Below are 19,562 nucleotides of genomic sequence, written 5' to 3'. Positions count from 1 at the left end.
AAAGAAACTGCAAGAGCAAAGAGCTGAACAAGAATAACAAAAAATCGAAAAAAAAAAAAAAAGAAACATTAGAGCTGTGAAATGACAAACTTGAAACACAAAAAACGGCTCCATGCAGTTCTCCTTCATCAATTTCTGGAATGTAGGTTGTAAGCACATGTTTGTTACGGTTGATGCAATCGAGTTTTGGAATCATACTCGACTTTATTTTGGGCTGTTCTTTGCCTCCTCTCGATGGGTTATGGTTGTTCCTGTCCAGCCAAGGGCAGCAGCTGGTTTGCGCCATGGTTGTTGCATCCTGGCAGCGTGTACAGACTACAGTGTGGTGCTACTGGTTTGAAGAATGTACAGGCTGATTCAGCCGTTGGAAACTGGTTTTTTGAGATTGTTTCTGAGGGCCTTTTTGCTGTTTGTATAGACTTGTTGGTTTGGACTTACATTATACTTAGCATCTTACAGGTCTTGTGGTTTTTGCTGATTCTGCTGATATAGGTAGTCTTTTGCTGGGTGCCCTGCCTTGGGTTCCTTGTGTGTAGCTTGTTCCTTGGTCATGTCCAAGGATGTTGGTGCTTAAGGTTCTCTCCCTTTTTCTGTAATTCTTTATTATTTTTATAATTAACTTTTACCCAAAAAAAAAAAAAGCGTCGGAATCGCACCAAGCCGGCAGCAGGTGGTGGTTACGGAGGTTATGGAAGAGGAGGGGGCAGTGGCCGGCAGCAGTTTATCAAAATTATATAAGAAAAAAAATTAAAATAAACTGAATTTACCATTCTATCCTTCAAAAGTTTAAATTAACGGAAAAATTAGTTGGAGGGTGGGAAACTGTTGTTTTGAAACTTTTAGGGTGGGAATGGCTTAGGCCAAACCTTGGGTGGGAACTTGTTATTCGCCCTTTCTAAAAAGACAACCTCGATGTCAAACACTGTTTGGAAGATTTGAAATGCTTTAATGATTTTAAACTATCGATATGGAAGAAGTTGTATGTGTTAACTACCTCTTTGAAAAGTGACTCATTGGATTCGAAGATAGTTTCTTAAAAATAAAACTCTATGCAATGTTGTATCATAAATTGGAAGTTTTATTGAATTGGAGCTATGTTTAGAGAATAATTACTTATGGAATTGACTGGAATCTTTATACGATATTTTAGCATATGTGTTATGCCTAAAATAAGGGTTGATGTATGCTGACGTTATCGAGCACCAATCAGAATTTAGAAAGTCATTACATCGTCTAGAACATGATACGTCTCCAAAGGCAAAAGGAATATAGTTGTCACATACCCAAACTGACTCAAGAATTTGTGCTTGAATGAATTTGATTTGCACACCGGTCCAAGCCCTCATTTAATTTAAAGATATTCCTTGAGTTCTCAACGAATAGGAAAACATGAGGGATCTACACGACACTAGGCCACTTGCAAAAGCGCAATGATTACCTTAAGCTAAACATGTATAAATAGGCAGTTTCCCTTAATAAAATAGAGGTTCGGCATTCACACATTAATTCAACAAAGAAAATAGCAAAGACACGTTACTATAAAGAGACTGACTTGACATTCTATAAGAATACGTAAAACATCAAACACTTGTAATTTCATATCGCAGTTCGCGGCCTCTTATAAGCTTATCTAGCGATAAGAAAGTAATTTTTATATAAACGAATACAGTGGATACATGATTCATTTTAAGCATCTGAACCATTATAAAAATCACTTTGACAACTTTATATTTACGTCTTTACATGCTATGTGTTCATAGTACCTCACACGTTTACTATAATCAGTTCACGTGTGATTTCTTAGCATTTTGCACGTGCGAAGTTGTTGGTGTCAAAATCAAACATCAACAATATGGAAGTTAGATTATTATGAAATAGATGATTATTTCTTCAAGAGAATTTGATGGGTTTTTTAATTATATTATACATAATGAAGCTATTACTGGGTGAATTGATGGTAAAATGGTCCAACATAAATTCCTAAATTCGAGCCCCCAAGCACTAATAGGGGTAACCACTGAGGGGATTTACTCGATTGCTAATTTCAGGGGCCCAGAATATTAGTTTAGGTATGCACAAGTTGACTCGGCCACTCCTGGTTAACAAAAAAAAAAAAAAAATATATTATAATAATTGAAATAATAAACAAGCCATGATATTGATGATGAAAATGAATGATTGAGTGAGTAATGGTTATATAAGAATATTAATTTTAACGGATGTTGATATTATTTCTAGATTTGATTGTGGTTCAAGGATTGAACGAATTCGGATGACTAGAACATATTTTTGCCATGGATCGAGTTAAGTATAATTATCCATAATCTGTGTATTTTTATATGAATATATGTTTTATAAATGGATATCTTTGATTCTTATTATGTAATTGATTTTCAATGTTAAGTAAAAACATGCATTTATTTTCATACGATAGGAAAATGTTAGGTTTTGTGAAACTATTTAGTGTTCAAGTATGTTTTCATCAAATTCTTTTAAGCATGTATGAGTTGTTAAGATAAATATTATGTTGCATATTAATTAAAAGTGCATAATATTTGTGATAGATGACATTTGAAAAGGAATTGAAACAACATTGAATTGATATTATTTGAGATAGTTCTAAAATTAAGTGCCATCTTGGGCTTCTCGTGGAAGAACACTTTATAGAAGTTAGATAATAAATGCTGTTAATGTAACGCCTACCTAATAAAAAAGAATTACTTTATTTAAACAGATTTTTCTAATTTTGTCTTAAATTAATCAGAAGGATAAACTATTTTTAGATGGTCGAATAATATAATAGAGACTTTTGAATATATTATTTAAAAAATCTTGAGTTCGAGTCTTTTCTCGATTATTAACAAAGATAGTCATTAGAATTTTTATCCGATCGGTAATTCCAAGAAATTAATTAAGGTATGCGTAAACTAACCCGAACAACCCCGGTCATAAAAGAAAAAAAAATCAGAAGGACAAATATATGCCTCTTAATAGAATTAAGATCGCAGTTAAGAACCAATAATCTTTTGTTTAATATAAATTGTGTTATCATTTTTCTGTTATTGAATTTGTGTTGAGATAGTGCAATGGCTCTATCACCTAATGAAAGATTCATGTGTTTTATTTCATTATTTATATTGATGCAGTTTTTAAAATGACGGTTAAAAAAAAAAAAAAAAAACAACTCAATTAGGGAATTCAAGCTCGGGCGGGGATTGAACAAAATTTCGGGGATTCCCTATGTGGGGTTCGGGTATGGTATGGGACAAGATTTGTTTTTAGTTCGGTCACAGAGAAAGAATGGAACGGTCATCTTCGGCCCGTCGTTGCCATCCCTACATACCACACAACCCGCAGTTGTTAGCATATGAGTTTGGATCAATCATTGTGTCCATCTGGCCACCAACTGGGATTTTTCCCTCTAGCTTGCTGTTACTGACATCAAAAGTAGTAACTTGTTGCAGCTTTGATAGTGCTTCTGGAACCGGTCCGGACAGTTGGTTGTGTGGCAAGTTCAAACTCTCTAGATTCTGTAAATTACCAAAACTCGCTGGTATCTTTCCGAAGTGGTTATTATATGAGATGTTAAGTAGTTTTAGTCTAACCAAAAAACCTAATGAAGACGGAATTTTCCCAGAAAGTTTGTTGTTTGACAGGTCTAACAAAGAGTATAGATCAATGTTGTGGCTTGAGAGACCTCGTGTCGACTTCTTACAGTTGACTATCAAGTCAATTAATATTAATTCGTATTGTCTATACTATACATGTTGTCAAAATCTGAAATTCTGAAGACATGGTATTTGACGTTTCAATCATTCCAACCAGATAACCAAACTTGGCAGGGATTTTGCCACTAAGGTTGTTGGATGAGACGTCAAGGATTCTAAGATTGGTTAGGTTGGCAATTTCATAAGGTATTGAACCATGGAGGGAGTTATTGCGTAGAATGAGGTTTTGAATGGTAAATATCTTGAAGAGAAATCTTGGCAATTCACCTGTGATTTTGTTGTCATGGAGATCTAGTTCTTCAAGGTGGTTGAGGGTAGCCAGTTTCTGAGGGATATTACCTGAGAAATTATTATTTGCTAATGAAAGTAGTTTATTTTTTTCAGGAAAAGCAACTGGAATCTCACTTGATAATTGATTATTGGTGAAATAAATGACTTCAAGTCCTGCGTCAGAGGAAAAAAGTGGAGATCTTCCTGAAAAACTATTATTTGCTAAATCTAACAGAAGAAGGTTAGAAATATTTGTTAATGATGTTGGAATGTTCCCAGCCAACATGAGAAACGTCAAGTCAACACCATCTTCAATGTTTTTTGGCAACTCTCCTGAAAAATTGTTGCGTGATAGAGAAAGCGCATATAATGATTGGCTTTGGAAGATGCGCGGCGAAAGAGAACCTGAAAGTTCATTATCTGAAAAAATTATGTTGCCTACGTCCATTTCTGCAAGCCATAACAGTAATGGTCCTTTGAGCTTATTCAGTTATTCTCACTCAAATCCAAATGATACAGTAGCTTTTGTGATGTAAGCCAATCTGGGATTTTTCCTGCCAGTTTACATGACTTCAGAGCTAAAATAGATAGCATACATTTGGGCACTATCTTTTCAGTGTTGTTCCAAGTCACATGATTCCCTCCTAGAAACAAATACTCCAGGCTCTTGATATCAAACAACCAAGATGGAATTTCTCCATATAGAAAGTTGTAATCCAATCGAAGTGTTTCCAACTTGTCTAGTTTCTGTAGTGGTGAGGGGATTCCGCCAGTCAGCTTGTTATTACTCCAATCCAAAACTTTTAGGTTGGTTAAATTACCGATTTCAAGAGGAATCTCCTTTGATAAAAGATTGTCTCTCAGTTGCAACACCTCCAACTCCTTCAAAGAAAAAATTGAAAGGGGAATCCCACCACATAGCTTGTTGATGTGAAGAGACAGCTCCTGCAACTTCTTAAGGTGCCCAATTTCCTCGGGAACCTCACCTTCAAGAAAATTTTTGTTCAATTGCAATACCCTCGAGTTCTGAAGAGAGCACTTCCTGACTTATTTTCCCCTTAACCGCATCGAAACTCAAGATATTGAAGATTCTTCAAGTGAAAAATCCAAGAAGGAATGGTGCCGATGAAATTACTAAGCGTCATGTCGAGATGAACTAATTTGGTGAGGTTAGCAAGCCCTTCACCAGGTATTTCACCATGGATGTTATTTCCGCTTATTTCAAGATACGTCAAGCTTGTTACATGAAAGAGCATGGACTCTGGAACAAGATGGTAAAGATAAAGCTCAGTCACAGACGTTGAATTTAATTGAGAACTGCAGTTGACCCTGTCCCATTGACAAAAATCTGAGGTTGCATTCCATGATGCCAAGACAGGTAGTATGCAAATAAACAAGTCATGTCCAGAAGAGATGTCACCAGCAGTGCCACATGAGGATGATGATGAAAAGAAGGCGGCATGGTTTTCGTTGGAAGCAGTGGGGATTGGATACTCTGTTTCCTTTTCCTTGACGGTCCTGATAATATTTTTCTCAGGATATTTTCATGTAGCACCACCTCTTGGACGTCGAAGAAGAAGGCTAAATGGTTAATGTTCAATCCTGTAGATTATGCAGTGTAAGTCAACAATTGGACTGTGGCTGTTGCTTTAGATTTGGAGTTGACAGTTTTGCGTCAATATAAGAACAAATAATAGTTCTAGCGTAGAGTTTGTTTGAGAGCTTGTTGATTATGATTTCAGCTTCAAGCTCAATTGCATGTCTATTGCATCTGGTGCTTGCATACGGCTGGCCCAGTAAGTCTGAGTTGTATGTGAGTTTTCGAGTCAGTATATATTTCAGAATAAATAAGTATTTCTGTTTACAGTCTGGTGCTTGTTCTCTTAAAGTCTCTAGTGTTTTTTAATTCAATTTATGAGTATAGAATCTATAGATTACTCCACCATGAAATCTCTGGCATGCTGCCTTTCTTGTGTTCAACAATAAAATAATCTATTAATTTCTTCTGTGCACTTGGTTTGGTGCCATCAAAACCAGCAACGTAACTTTAACCACCGTATTGAATCTTGTTAGAATCTGGATTAAAATTAGTAGAAAGTATATCAAGTGATGAAACAACCACTAATTCTCTGTTCAGATTCCGGAAACACTAGATGTACGTCAGTAAAAAGAAGCTAGTTGAAAAGTCCCGGCTGGTGGCCAGATGGACACAATGACTGATACAAACTCATATGCAAATAAGCAAACCATGTTCAGAAATGATGTTGCCGACCATGACACGAGAGGAGTGGGGATTAATTGGATAAACTGTTTCCTTTTTCTTAAAGATCCTGTTTATATATTTCAGGGGATAATTTCATGCAGTAACACCTTCGCACCGCCCAAGAAGAAGGCTCAACGGTTCAAGATTTCAAGTTAATTTCTTCAGATTTTGGAGGATGCTTCAACTTTACTTATAATTTGGTGTTGTCTGAGAGTTTTCAAAATAAAAATAAATAATAGTTACACAATAGTTTGACTGAGAGCTTGTATATTATCATTTTATCTTCAAGCTGAATTGTGATTGCCTGTGTTGTATCTGGTGCTTGTTTTTCTCAAAATTTCTGTTGTTTTTTCAATCAAATATGAACATGAATTACTCCACCGTGATACTACTCAATTGAAATGGTGATGAAAAATGTATTCTCATTGATACAGAGCTTGTAATATATACAAAATGATTTGTGCCTATACAATGAATACTTTTGCAATTTAATAGCACTCTTTTTAATTGTGGACAATGATTGGACCATTGTAAAGAGTAGTTGTGGTGTGATTTGGTTTTCCTCTCTAAGACGCATTGTAACAACCTAATTGAATCTCAAATCGGTAAAGAAAGGTTTAACATATTCTTAGTTCAATCACCAAAGAATGATTTGACATTCTAACCCAATTGAATCTCACATTGTTAAAGAATTGTTTGACATGAGGATTGGTAACCACGTGGTTCATCCTTCAAATTATGGATGTCTACTTGGTTAACCGTGTATCAAGTTATTACTTAATAATGCTACACTCAGTTGGATTGTTTATAATACAATCTACATGTAAAAGTCTTCCAACTTTTGTATTATAGTATGGGAAAAGTGTACGTAAAAATTTTCGGTAAACCGATTATATACCACCGTTGGTAAACACCAGAATAAGCTATATTCACGGGGCCAAGAACACCCTCTCGAGAAAAAGCTTTCACGGGCCCTGTCTTATTCATATTCGGTATCCGATCAAAAACCTTATTTCTTAAAAGGAATGGAACTTTTACTATTTGTTTTTTAAATGTAGGTAACAAAGGAAAAAACGACCAAGAGAGAAAGATGGAGAAACCATGCAAGCACTGAAACAGTGTTACTCAATTCCTTCTTTATTCATTTATTAACATGAAGGTTCAATAGATATTCATATGATCATCTTCATTATGATCTTAAAATTTAGAAAATCTCAATCCTCCATCTATAAAAAATTTTAAATCATATTGTAATTAACTTAATCAGTGAAGTGAAACTGCATGCATGCATCGGAAGTTATTATCTACATCTGTTTCTTTAAAGACTTTCTTGGTATGCACGCATATAATTACAAATTGGAAGTTCAACCATGTGTGCAGTGACCACCAGAATTTCCAGGGATGTTGGTGCAGGGATTAGACTTCGGTGGCAGTGGAGGCCAATGACTTTCAGGCAAACCTTCACGACTTGTGAAACGTATTAACATACGCCTTCTACCAGCTGATACATGAAGAGGATCGTTAGCGGCAATAATCAACACATAACAGAGAAAAACAAGAATAAACACTTTGATGATGATATTGACAAAAACTGTTTTGTCAAAACTCATTTTTTTTCTTTTTTTTTTTTTTTTTGAAGAAAGAAGAACTAATCTTGATTTAGACTGTGCAGGAGATTATAAACTCAAGACAACGCGTACAAAAAAGTATAATATATGCTCGAAACTTGCCGTACAAGAAGTATTTAAAAAGAAACTTCATGAGAATTGCGATTAAGAGCATACATCATCGGTGATAAGATAATGATAAGTATTGGATGCAATTCATTATATAAAGAGTTTGAATCAATTTTGTGTTCAAAATGATGTATAAATTCATGATATGCAAACGGCAAAAGAGTTCCGACAGGGGAAATGTCGTTAGAAATTTACAGGAAATTTTGAACGAACTTCGAGCACATGCAGCCCATAATAACTTTTTAACCAAAAGAGATTAAACAAGTAATGATGATTAATGGAGAAAAAGCTGTGAAACCTTTGACTAACTAAAGCTTAATTTCTCTTCTTCTTGGAAAGTCCTTAAGCAAGTTCTTGGCAAATGCACACTTGGTATCTGAACTCCTTGTGAACTGTGATGAAGAAAATAATATATTAATATATGGATGACGTGATTCGTCCATGTTATTTAAGATTTTTATTTCCACTTCTTGAGTGTTTTTAAGGAAATTTCATAGACAAAATTTTTGTTCTTTACACATTTATAAATGCTAAAAAACGTACATGAGTTTTATGTAAGAAAATTTTCAAAAGAATTTATATTAAAAATGCACAACCATACCATTTAAATTATAAGTTATTGGTGGTTATAGTACCTTTTTGAAGGGACACGTCCATAAGGCGGTTGTGTTGTTCTATTTATAACCATTGATTAAGTTTAAATATATAGTAGAAAAAGAAGTGGTATGAATGAAATGTTTGGCTAGCTAAAGCTTTATCTTCTTCGTGGAAAGTTCCTAAGCAAGTTCTGGGTAACTGCCAATATGCACACTGGTATAAGAACCCGATGTGACGAAGAACATAATGTACTGGTTAGAGTGATGTCAAAAAAGAATCACGGCTTCATGTTTAAGTAATAAATATTCAAGTAAAGCTGTGTGAATATTTTTAGGCATTACATTTTATTTCTTACTTCGCTCTATTAATCTTTCTTTGCGTAAAGTTTCTCGTTAATTAGCTGGTGGTTTCCTCTTTAGATATATTTGAAGATGTTATAATATGGCAAATATGAGTTGGTCGAACCTAATTTCATCAATCAATTTGTTATTTCCTCTAGACACTGATTAAATTAAAAAAACTATTATATTTCACTTGTCAGAATGAGGCAAGAGAAAATAAACTGAGATTGACTGAGAATGTCGAGAAAGATAACGGAGAAGAATAGTTTTCCATTCAATTATGATTTGTACATGTATAAATTGATAATTTATACTAAAGTGTAAAAGAAATGAAAGGAAACACAATATATGACGGGTGAGCATGGGTAAAGGCTAGGACTGGAACCGGAACCAACTCCATTAGGGTCTAGTTCCGGTTTTGGAAAATTGGAATAAGAAATTCCCAAGTCTGGTTTTGGTTTGTAGTGTTATAATCGGGAATCGAAGCTGAAATTGAGTTTAGGGTACCCGAGTAGGTGTTGGACTTGGGTTTCCCTCATGAGGAGGATGGCCCAAACTGAAGCCCAACGAAAAAAAGAAAAAAAAAAGGTGCTGCAGCTTTGTTCGTTTTTTTGAGTGGGTGAATAGTGTGAAAAACAGGGCACTGTTCATTGATACAAATTCTGCATAAACGAGAAAGAGGTAACCACACTAGGTTATTCCAGCGACGATCTAACATTGAATCTTACTCCGTTTTTGGTTAAATTTTAGATTGTTGTTGTTGACGAAAAGATCTTCACATCCAACGGTCAGTTTTATGATAGCCATTTTTTGTTATGGAATTTTGCCTCTAGAAAGACAATCAAATCAAAGAGTCGAGTTACAGAATTTTTAGTTCATCGATCCTTCTTCAACCTGACAATCGGAAGATCATCTCTAGTCTGATCAACTTGATTTTTGGTCAGAACGCAGAGAAAGTTTGGCTCTTCAATCTGGATAGTTGGTTTTCTATTTTAACGGCTGAGTTTAGAGTTATATAGGCTGCATTTCAGGTGCTTTGTTGGTGATTTTTCTCTATCTTTTCGTAACTCTTTTATGTATTTCACTTTGTTAGAGTTGTGATATAGCTCTAAATTTTGTATGGAATATTATTGGTGATTTGTGGCTGTTGTAAATACTTTTTATTATAGCGGATTTAAATGAATCATTCGATCCCGTGGTTTTTTAATCTCTTCACATTGAAGAGGTTTTTCCACGTAAAATTGCTTGTGTCTCTTATGAATTTGATTATCGTTTTAGACATATCTACTCAAGGTTTTGCTCTTTACAAATTCATTCAACTAGGAAATATTTTGTTACTGCATTATTTCCTTTCAGTAGGAACCAAGACTGAATTGAAATTTTTATTTGTCATTTTTTTTTTTTAAAATTAGGGGGTAATTGCAATTAACATAGGTACTTGGAACTAAAATCGGAACCTATATTTTAGGTTTCGGTTTCATGTTTCTGGGAACCAGAACCTATCGGTTCCAGTTTAAATTCCAAATCCTAGGAACCGGCCAGTTCCAATTCCTTAAAAAAATACAGGGTATCTAGAACCGATCTCCCTTAATATATGCTACAATGTCATAATCATACAAGATAAGGTAACGAAATATTGATATTAAAACTAATATCAATTAATCCTTGATTTAATCTAGTACTCAGTCATCTCCTGATTTGCTCCAACATATCATTCCTTATTCACTCCAACATCACTCATTGAAGATTATACAAAAACTAAACTTTATGGCTAGTGTCGAGTTTTTGAATACTAGCCATTGACTTGGATTATACTGCTGACTATTTAGGTCAGTAGTCATAGTCGGTGCAGTGTTCCTTCTATTTAGGTCAGTGGTCATACTGGGTGCAGTGTTCCTTTGTTGAAAGTTGAAACTTTAGTGTGGTAGGTGTGGTTGCTTGGAAACCAAGCTGGATGCAATTTGTCTATGTTTTTTGTCATTACATTAGTAGAAAATCCTTCCCAATATTGTCATTACTTAGTCAACAGAAGTCGAAGAATGTATACTAGCCTACGTGTTCATTCATTAGCAAAGGGAATACGAAACTAAAGATTAATAAACCAACAATAGGTTGGCCAAGCGGTAGAGGTTTGGGGTTAAGGGGTTTGCTCCCCCTATGGTCTCAAGTNTAGTACCTTTTTGAAGGGACACGTCCATAAGGCGGTTGTGTTGTTCTATTTATAACCATTGATTAAGTTTAAATATATAGTAGAAAAAGAAGTGGTATGAATGAAATGTTTGGCTAGCTAAAGCTTTATCTTCTTCGTGGAAAGTTCCTAAGCAAGTTCTGGGTAACTGCCAATATGCACACTGGTATAAGAACCCGATGTGACGAAGAACATAATGTACTGGTTAGAGTGATGTCAAAAAAGAATCACGGCTTCGTGTTTAAGTAATAAATATTCAAGTAAAGCTGTGTGAATATTTTTAGGCATTACATTTTATTTCTTACTTCGCTCTATTAATCTTTCTTTGCATAAAGTTTCTCGTTAATTAGCTGGTGGTTTCCTCTTTAGATATATTTGAAGATGTTATAATATGGCAAATATGAGTTGGTCGAACCTAATTTCATCAATCAATTTGTTATTTCCCCTAGACACTGATTAAATTAAAAAAACTATTATATTTCACTTGTCAGAATGAGGCAAGAGAAAATAAACTGAGATTGACTGAGAATGTCGAGAAAGATAATGGAGAAGAATAGTTTTCTATTCAATTGTGATTCGTACATGTATAAATTATCAATTTATACTAAAGTGTAAAAGAAATAAAAGGAAACACAATATATGCTAGGGGTGAGCATGGGTAAAGGGTAGGACCGAAATCAGAACCAACTTTATTACGGTCTGGTTCTAGTTTTGGAAAATTGGAACAGAGAATTCCCAGGTCTGGTTCTGGTTCTTGTAGTGCTAGAATCGGGAATCGAAACTGAAATTGAGTTTAGGGTACCCGAGTAGGTGTTGGGCTTGGGTTTCCCTCATGAGGAGGATGGTCCAAACTCAAGCCCAACGGAAAAAAGAAAAAAAAAAAAAAGGTTCAGCAGCTTTGTTCATTTTTTTGAGTGGGTGAATAGTGTGAAAAACAGGGCACTGTTCATTGATACAAATTCTGCATAAGCGAGAAAGAGGTAACCACGTTAGGTTATTCCGGCGACGATTCAATATTGAATCTTACTCCGTTTTTGGTCAAATTTCAGATTATTGTTGTTGACGGAAAGATCTTCACATCTAACGGTCAGTTTTGTGATAGCCATTTTTTTTTGTAGAGTTTTGCCTCTTGAAAGACAGCCAAATCAAAGAGTTGAGTTACAGAATTTTTAGTTCATCGGTCCTTCTTCAACCTGACAATCGGAAGATCATCTCTAGTCTGATCAACCTGATTTTTGGTCAGACGCAGAGAAAGTTTGGCTCTTCAATCGGGATAGTTGGTTTTCTATTTTAATGACTGAGTTTAGAGTTATACAGTCTGCATTTCAGGTGCTTTGTTGATGATTTTTCTCTATCTTTTTGTAACTCTTTTATGTATTTCACTTTGTTAGAGTTGTGATATAGCTCTAAATTTTGTATGGAATATTATTGGTGATTTGTGGCTGTTGTAAACACTTTTTATTATAGTGGATTTAAATGAGTCATTCGATCCCGTAGTTTTTTAATCTCTTCACATCGAAGAGGTTTTTCCGCGTAAAATTGCTTGTGTCTCTTGTGAATTTGATTGTCGTTTTAGATATATTTGCTCAAGGTTTTGCTCTTTACAAATTCATTCAAGTAGGAAATATTTTGTTAGTGCATTATTTCCTTTCAGTAGGAACCAAGATTGAATTGAAATTTTTATTTGTCATTTTTTTTTTTTTTAAATTAGGGGGTAATTGGAATTAACACAGGTACTTGGAACTAAAATCGGAACCTATATTTCAGGTTCCGGTTCCAATTCCAATTCCAAATCCTAGGAACCGGCCGGTTCCAATTCCTTAAAAAGATACAGGGTATCCAGAACCGATCGCTCTTAATATATGCCACAATATCATAATCATACAAGATAAGGTAACGAAATATTGATATTAAAACTAATATCAATTAATCCTTGATTTAATCTAGTACTCAGTCATCTCCTGATTTGCTTCAACATATCATTCCTTATTCACTCCAACATCACTCATTGAAGATTATACAAAAACTAAACTTTATGGCTAGTGTCGAGTTTTTGAATACTAGCCATTGACTTGGATTATACTGCTGACTATTTAGGTCAGTAGTCATAGTGGGTGCAGTGTTCCTTCTATTTAGGTCAGTGGTCATACTGGGTGCAGTGTTCCTTTGTTGAAAGTTGAAACTTTAGTGTGGTAGGTGTGGTTGCTTGGAAACCAAGCTGGATGCAATTTGTCTATGCTTTTTTTCATTACATTAGTGGAAAATCCTTCCCAATATTGTCATTACTTAGTCAACAGAAGTCAAAGAATGTATACTAGCCTACGGGTTCGTTCATTAGCAAAGGGAATACGAAACTAAAGATTAATAAACCAACAATAGGTTGGCCAAGCGGTAGAGGTTTGGGGTTAAGGGGTTTGCTCCCCCTATGGTCTCAAGTTTGAATCACAAGAATGGTTATTAATATTGTTGGCCACCGACCATAGGACTTACCCTGTTTTAGAAGCCTTATTCGACGTCAGGGGACTAATCGGGGTGCCCGTAAGCTAGCCTGGATTCCCCCGATAACAAAAAACGGGACAAACGTACTCAACTGATTTTAATAATACTTTCAGCCTAACTTCTTTCCCGTATTCTTTCATCTTTCCTCCAGTTTCCTCACTTGTAATACCAAACTTTGACTTTAAGAGTTAAGACTAGCCACAGTAGCACTGCTGCATGGGAAGCTTTTATCATTTCACTGGTCCTCCTTCTCTATAAATATCTCATTAATAATGCTCCAAGAAAGAAAGAGAAACCAAAAAACAAAAAATGACTCAATTAAGCCTAATGCATGCACTCTTCATGATGTTCTTCATTATCCCTTCTCTATGTTGTCCTGAAGATCAAAAACAAGTCCTTCTCCAATTCAAATCCTTGTTCATCAAAGCTACTAACTCTTCTTCAGAAGATCCATTCTTTGCCTTGACATCATGGAATGGAAGCTCAGATTGTTGCAGATGGGACAGAGTCATGTGTAGCTCTCAATCAAATTCAAGGGTTGTGATTGCTCTCTATCTTGATTCACTTGTTTCCATTTCATCTTCAGAGCCAATCTTGGTTGATTCCATGGTGTTAGCGCCACTCTTTCAAGTTAAAAGCTTGATGTATCTTGACATATACTCAAATAACTTACATGGAAAAATACCAGGTAAAGGGTTTGCTAATCTCAGCAAATTGGTGCATCTTGATATGTTGCTGAATAACTTCACGGGCTCAATTCCTCCTCAGATTTTTCACTTGAAGAATCTTCAATATCTTGACTTGAGTAGCAATGCACTTAACGGCAACTTAATCCAGGAAATGTTTTCACTTCAGAACATGAGGGTATTGAAACTGGAAGCAAATTTTCTTGAAGGTGACATTCCTGAGGAAATTGGGAACCTCAGGAAGCTGCAGCAGCTGTCTCTTCGCAGCAACAAATTCGTCGGTGAGATTCCTTCTTCCATTCTATCTTTGGAGGACTTAAAAGAGCTGGACCTGGGAGACAATCTTTTGACAATGGAGATTCCTGTTGAAATTGGTGATTTAACCAACATTACCACTGTGGCCTTGAGTGACAACAAGCTGAGTGGTGGAATCCCCTCATCCATTCAGAAACTAAGCAAGCTGGAAACACTTCAATTGCAGAACAACTTGCTCTCTGGAAAAATTCCATCATGGTTGTTTGATATCAAGAGCCTGAAGAATTTGTTTCTAGGAGGGAATAAAAACCTGACCTGGAACAACACTGCAAAAATAGGGCCGAAGTGTATGCTATCTGAGTTATCTCTGATATCATGTGGACTTGCAGGAACAATCCCAGATTGGCTTTCAACACAGAAGAGCCTTGTTTACCTGGATTTGAGCAAGAACAAGCTTGAAGGACCCTTCCCATTCTGGCTTGCAGAAATGGAAATTGGCAACATTTTTCTGTCAGATAATCAGCTGTCAGGTTCTCTTCCCTCACGTCTCTTCCAAACTCTAAGCTTATCAGTCCTTTCTCTCTCGCGGAACAATTTCTCTGGAGAGTTGCCGGAAAACGTTGGAGATGCTAGAAAGTTAATGATTCTTATGTTGGCTGGAAACAATTTTTCTGGGAAGATTCCTGCATCAATAACCAATATTTACCGCCTTCTTCTGTTGGATTTAGCAAGAAATAGATTTACAGGAAGCTCTCCCGTGTTTGCTCCTGATGCATTACTTGCAGTCAATGATTTGTCCTACAATGAATTATCAGGTGAGGTTCCAGTGACATTTTCTCAGGAGACTAGAATACTTTTCTTAGGAAATAATAATTTCTCAGGCAACCTGCCTCGAAACCTCACTAATCTTAGCAAGCTTGAGCAACTAGATCTCCATGACAACAAAATCTCAGGAGAATTGCCACGGTTTCTCTTCCAGATATCGACCCTTCAAATTCTCAGTCTGAGTAACAACTCTCTCCAGGGATCAATACCTGATGAAATTGCCAATCTGACCAGTCTCCGAATTCTTGATGTATCAAACAACAACCTCACCGGCGAAATCCCTGTCAAGTTTGGAAATATGGTTGCAATGATTGAGACACCAAACACCCTTTCAACAATCTCCAATATGTTCACCTTCTTGGTCGAGATAAACGACTTGATAGTCAACTGGAAGAAGTCGAAACAAGGCCTCTCCAGCCACAGCCTGGACATCTACTCTTTGTTAGACCTGTCAAAGAACAAACTTTATGGGGAAATTCCAAATTCACTTGGTTCTCTAAATGGTCTAAAGCTGCTAAACATCTCATACAATAATCTCTCCGGAAACATACCGGCAAGTTTCGGTAATTTAGAGAGTCTAGATGTTAGACTCAATACTCCTGAAGATTTGACTCAAGATCTCCACAATTCTAATTAACAACTTCTGAAGATTTATCCATCAATCTCGCAGATGTTGAAGCTGTAAAACAGTTTTGTAAATTTAAATTAGTTTGTTATAATCTTAAGCTAAGTTTGTTAGCAGGTTAGCTAAGTCTGTTAGCAGGTTTTTCTGTATTTTAAAATTCAAACTTGTAACCAACACATCTATAAATACAAACGTTTGTTTCTGAGTTAGGTAATAAAGCCTACTCTATCAATTTTGTGTTTTGTCTTTCACTAGAGAGCTTGGACTTGTCACACAACCAACTCTCTGGTCAGATTCCTGAAACTCTGGTAAACTTGCAACAACTTACTAATTTAGATGTCAGTAACAACAAGCTAGAGGGAAAAATCCCAGTTGGTGGCCAGATGGACACAATGGATAATCCAAGCTACTATGCTAACAACAGTGGGTTGTGTGGTATGCAAATTAGCAATCCTTGTCCAATAGAGATGTCGCCAGCAATGCCACAAGAGGATGAAAAGATAGCGGCATGGTTTTCATGGGAAGGAGTAGGGATCGGATACTCTGTCGGGTTTTTCTCAACAGTTCTGATTATATTTTCCACAGGGTATTTTCATGTAGCACCACCCCCTAGACGCCGAAGAAGAAGGCTAAACGGTTTAAGTTCAATCCCATAGATTGTGTAGGGCTGGCCTGGTATTTCTGTAGACTTCCAATTTGGTGCTCTTTAAGAGTTTTTGAGTCAATATAACAATAAGTAATATTTTCCACAAGAGTTTGCTTAAGAACTTGGGACTATTACTTTATCTTCGTGCTCAGTCGCAATTGTCTGTTGTTTTTTTCCAATCAATATGCATAAATTATTTCACCACGATACTTATATGTGGTTCAATTATTTATGATGTAAATAAGGCAAAAGTCTACTGAAAAGTGTAATACGGTTATGTTGGTCTTTTTAGTACTTGGATCAGAAATAGCAGAAAGTGCAGCAAGTGATGAAACAAGTCACATATCAGAAAAAACTTGGAACTTGTGTGAATTTTAATTATCAAATGAACAGAATGTTGTTCTGTAAAAGAAACAATAGTGATATTCTTAAAAAATAAATGTTACTATCTTCTATACTGAATTCTTTTAGAGTATTTCTCATGTGAGGGATGATGAGGCAGCATCAAAGAAATCCAAGCCATATATCCACATGCTGATCCTTTATAATGCCGGGAGAAGAAGATAAATTGAATGTAGTAAAGATCACAAGCTATTCTTTCTCTCTGTGCTCAATGCTATTGTAGCTTCGAGAATTTGCAGATGAAGCTGATATGGCAGGGTCATAGAATTGTACAAACACAGCCTTTACAGTATGCACTATCATTGTCAATATCTTCCACTTCACTGCTTAGAAAACAGAAAATACAGAATTTTAGCTCCAAAGAGTCCATCCTGAGGATATTGATCAATGGCTGAAAAAGAAAACTAAGCAATTGTAACTTGAGCATGGACTTGACTGTGAACATGCCAACACAAAGCAACCAGATTGCATTTCCAAGGGACGATGAACATTAACAGATCAATTCAGTAAACATTCTTTAAACCTATTTGTAGCCTGATTATCTAACTCTTCCTATGTACACCTTGAATTTATGTCACTACAATCAACTCATCACACAGCAACTTCATGTCTACTGTCCACATGTCTACAGTAGGCTTCCCTGCACTTGATCTTTTAAAGATCTTATGTTTTTCTAATCTCCTACTCATCCATCATATCATCATTATACTGTTAACACATTCGACAAAGTGTCGATAATTTTATTACAACAATCGCTCCAACAAAAACAACATTACTTTAGGCCATTGCATTATTTCTAAAATCAAACATCCTCAATCTTCCTGCCCTAAGTGGTCAAAAAAAAAAAAAAAAAAAAAAAAGCACAGTAGTCAACAATAACTTCTACTGTCAAGCGACTCCAGGTATAACATAGAAACCACTTTCTCAAAACAAAACAAAGAGGGAGTTACCCAAAAATCCCACAGCTAACCCCGTCCATAGCCAATTATAAGTTGTAACAAAAAAAAAAAAAGTAATGTATGGACCACCACTAAAGTACTCCAAACTCCATACAAGCAGAGTTTAAAACATATCTTTTCCAAGGCTTCACCTGAACTTAATGCAAAATAAAGAAAAAAAAAAATATCCCCATCTCAGGAAACAGAAATTAGCAAAAAAGAAAACCATAATTCGGCAAGCCATTGCCTGAGCATTCCATTGGATTGGACATGCCTTTTTACAGATTAGCTGTAGTGTTTTCATCAAGATACCTAATGCCACTACCACATGAGTTTCAAGACTTAAAAGTTGGCCCATTGTGTTACAAAAGTTAAACCAAACTTCTTTCACACTACATGAAGCAGTTATTTCAAGGCCTAAAGATAATTTAAAAACAAGTCCACAATCCATTTCTATTGGGCAATACTACTTTCCACTGGTTGAAAAACACGTAATTGGATCACTTCACTTTCCCAGCACACAATAAAAAGGATTCCCTTGATAAAAGCCACCTTTATATCAAACTATTCAATTTTTTTTTTTTTTTTTTGGTTATGTTTTCTTTACAGGCCTTTAGGAATTGATCCAACCAATCTAAAATAATCAATTACTTAAAAATACAAGCTAGCCTATCAGTTCCAATCTAAAATAACTAAATTCAGCTAAAACTTTGTAAAACCAGCATCATCAAACATAAGAACTAAAAACAAAATTTCCCCAACAAAAAAAAAAAAAAAAAGAAAAAGAGTACTCACCAGGCTTCAAATTCCCTGATCTCAACCAATTCTTTCCCCAAGAAATCCATCCATTAAACTCTCTTCTCTGCTCCTTTTTCGAATCCGAATCCGCAACCTCCTTCTTGAGACAGCTTTTCACACAATCCTCACCACCTTCTTGCTCTCCTTGTTCCTGTTCTTGTTTCTGTTGCTGTTGTTGCTGCTGCTGTTTCCCATCTACAACACTCTCAATTCCTTGACTTTCTTGACCTCATCATCACCACCACACACATCTTGATGACATCAGAGCTGCCACAATTGTTGTTGTTGAAGGCACATGTGGGCTGTTCTCCAACTTCAATGGCCCTGGTTGTGTATATATGAGAGGGTTTGCAAAAGCAAATGAAGGAAGGACAATGAATTTTGCAAAACAAACCCTCATGAAATTAACTTTCTTTCTGTAATAAATAAAAACTAGTTAACATCTCCACACTTGCTCCATTTTAACTTGATTAAGATAAAAAAAAAAAAAAAACAACAAGCAAACAAACCAACCCTTGAGCTCATTGATCTGCGTTATATGAAAATGGCAACCAAGAAGAACATAACAAGATAAAAAGCCACTGGATTTGAATGTTTCAAGACAAAAGAAGCAAAACCCAGATAAAAACTTGAGTTTTTGAGGAAAAAGAAGATGAGTTTCAACTCAGAAACTCAAATGGGTTTCTGCTAAAAACCAAAACAGAGTCGCCTGTTTTTTCTGTTTCCTCTGTTGTTTTATGGCATCATTTGGAGACTGTAATGTAA

At 35.7% G+C, this 19,562-nt stretch overlaps 2 protein-coding genes and 1 long non-coding RNA gene across 3 annotated transcripts; 1 reads left to right on the top strand and 2 right to left on the bottom strand.

Annotated features, from left to right (window-relative positions):
• Nucleotides 1–3,335: 3,335 nt before the first annotated feature.
• LOC116127863 (receptor-like protein 46) lies at nucleotides 3,336–4,446 on the bottom strand. The gene is made up of 2 exons (XM_031413527.1): nucleotides 3,765–4,446; nucleotides 3,336–3,658 (listed from the first exon to the last, which is right to left on the bottom strand). Exons 1-2 carry the CDS (start codon nucleotides 4,444–4,446, stop codon nucleotides 3,336–3,338), a joined length of 1,005 nt encoding a protein of 334 aa, XP_031269387.1.
• A 9,471-nt stretch (nucleotides 4,447–13,917) lies between these two features.
• On the top strand, nucleotides 13,918–16,984 carry LOC116128052 (receptor-like protein 46). The gene is made up of 2 exons (XM_031413722.1): nucleotides 13,918–15,971; nucleotides 16,271–16,984. Exons 1-2 carry the CDS (start codon nucleotides 13,932–13,934, stop codon nucleotides 16,667–16,669), a joined length of 2,439 nt encoding a protein of 812 aa, XP_031269582.1. The 5' UTR covers nucleotides 13,918–13,931; the 3' UTR covers nucleotides 16,670–16,984.
• Nucleotides 16,985–17,027: 43 nt separating this feature from the next.
• On the bottom strand, nucleotides 17,028–19,562 carry LOC116128053. Its single transcript, XR_004127677.1, has 3 exons — nucleotides 19,311–19,562; nucleotides 18,795–19,213; nucleotides 17,028–17,384 (listed from the first exon to the last, which is right to left on the bottom strand). It is a non-coding gene; the product is annotated as an uncharacterized LOC116128053 (long non-coding RNA).

This window comes from Pistacia vera, unplaced genomic scaffold, assembly GCF_008641045.1.
Source record: "Pistacia vera cultivar Batoury unplaced genomic scaffold, PisVer_v2 Contig196, whole genome shotgun sequence".
Lineage (NCBI taxonomy): Eukaryota > Viridiplantae > Streptophyta > Magnoliopsida > Sapindales > Anacardiaceae > Pistacia > Pistacia vera.
Note: the sequence above shows the minus strand (reverse complement) of the source record. Positions and strands in the feature narration are given on the sequence as shown.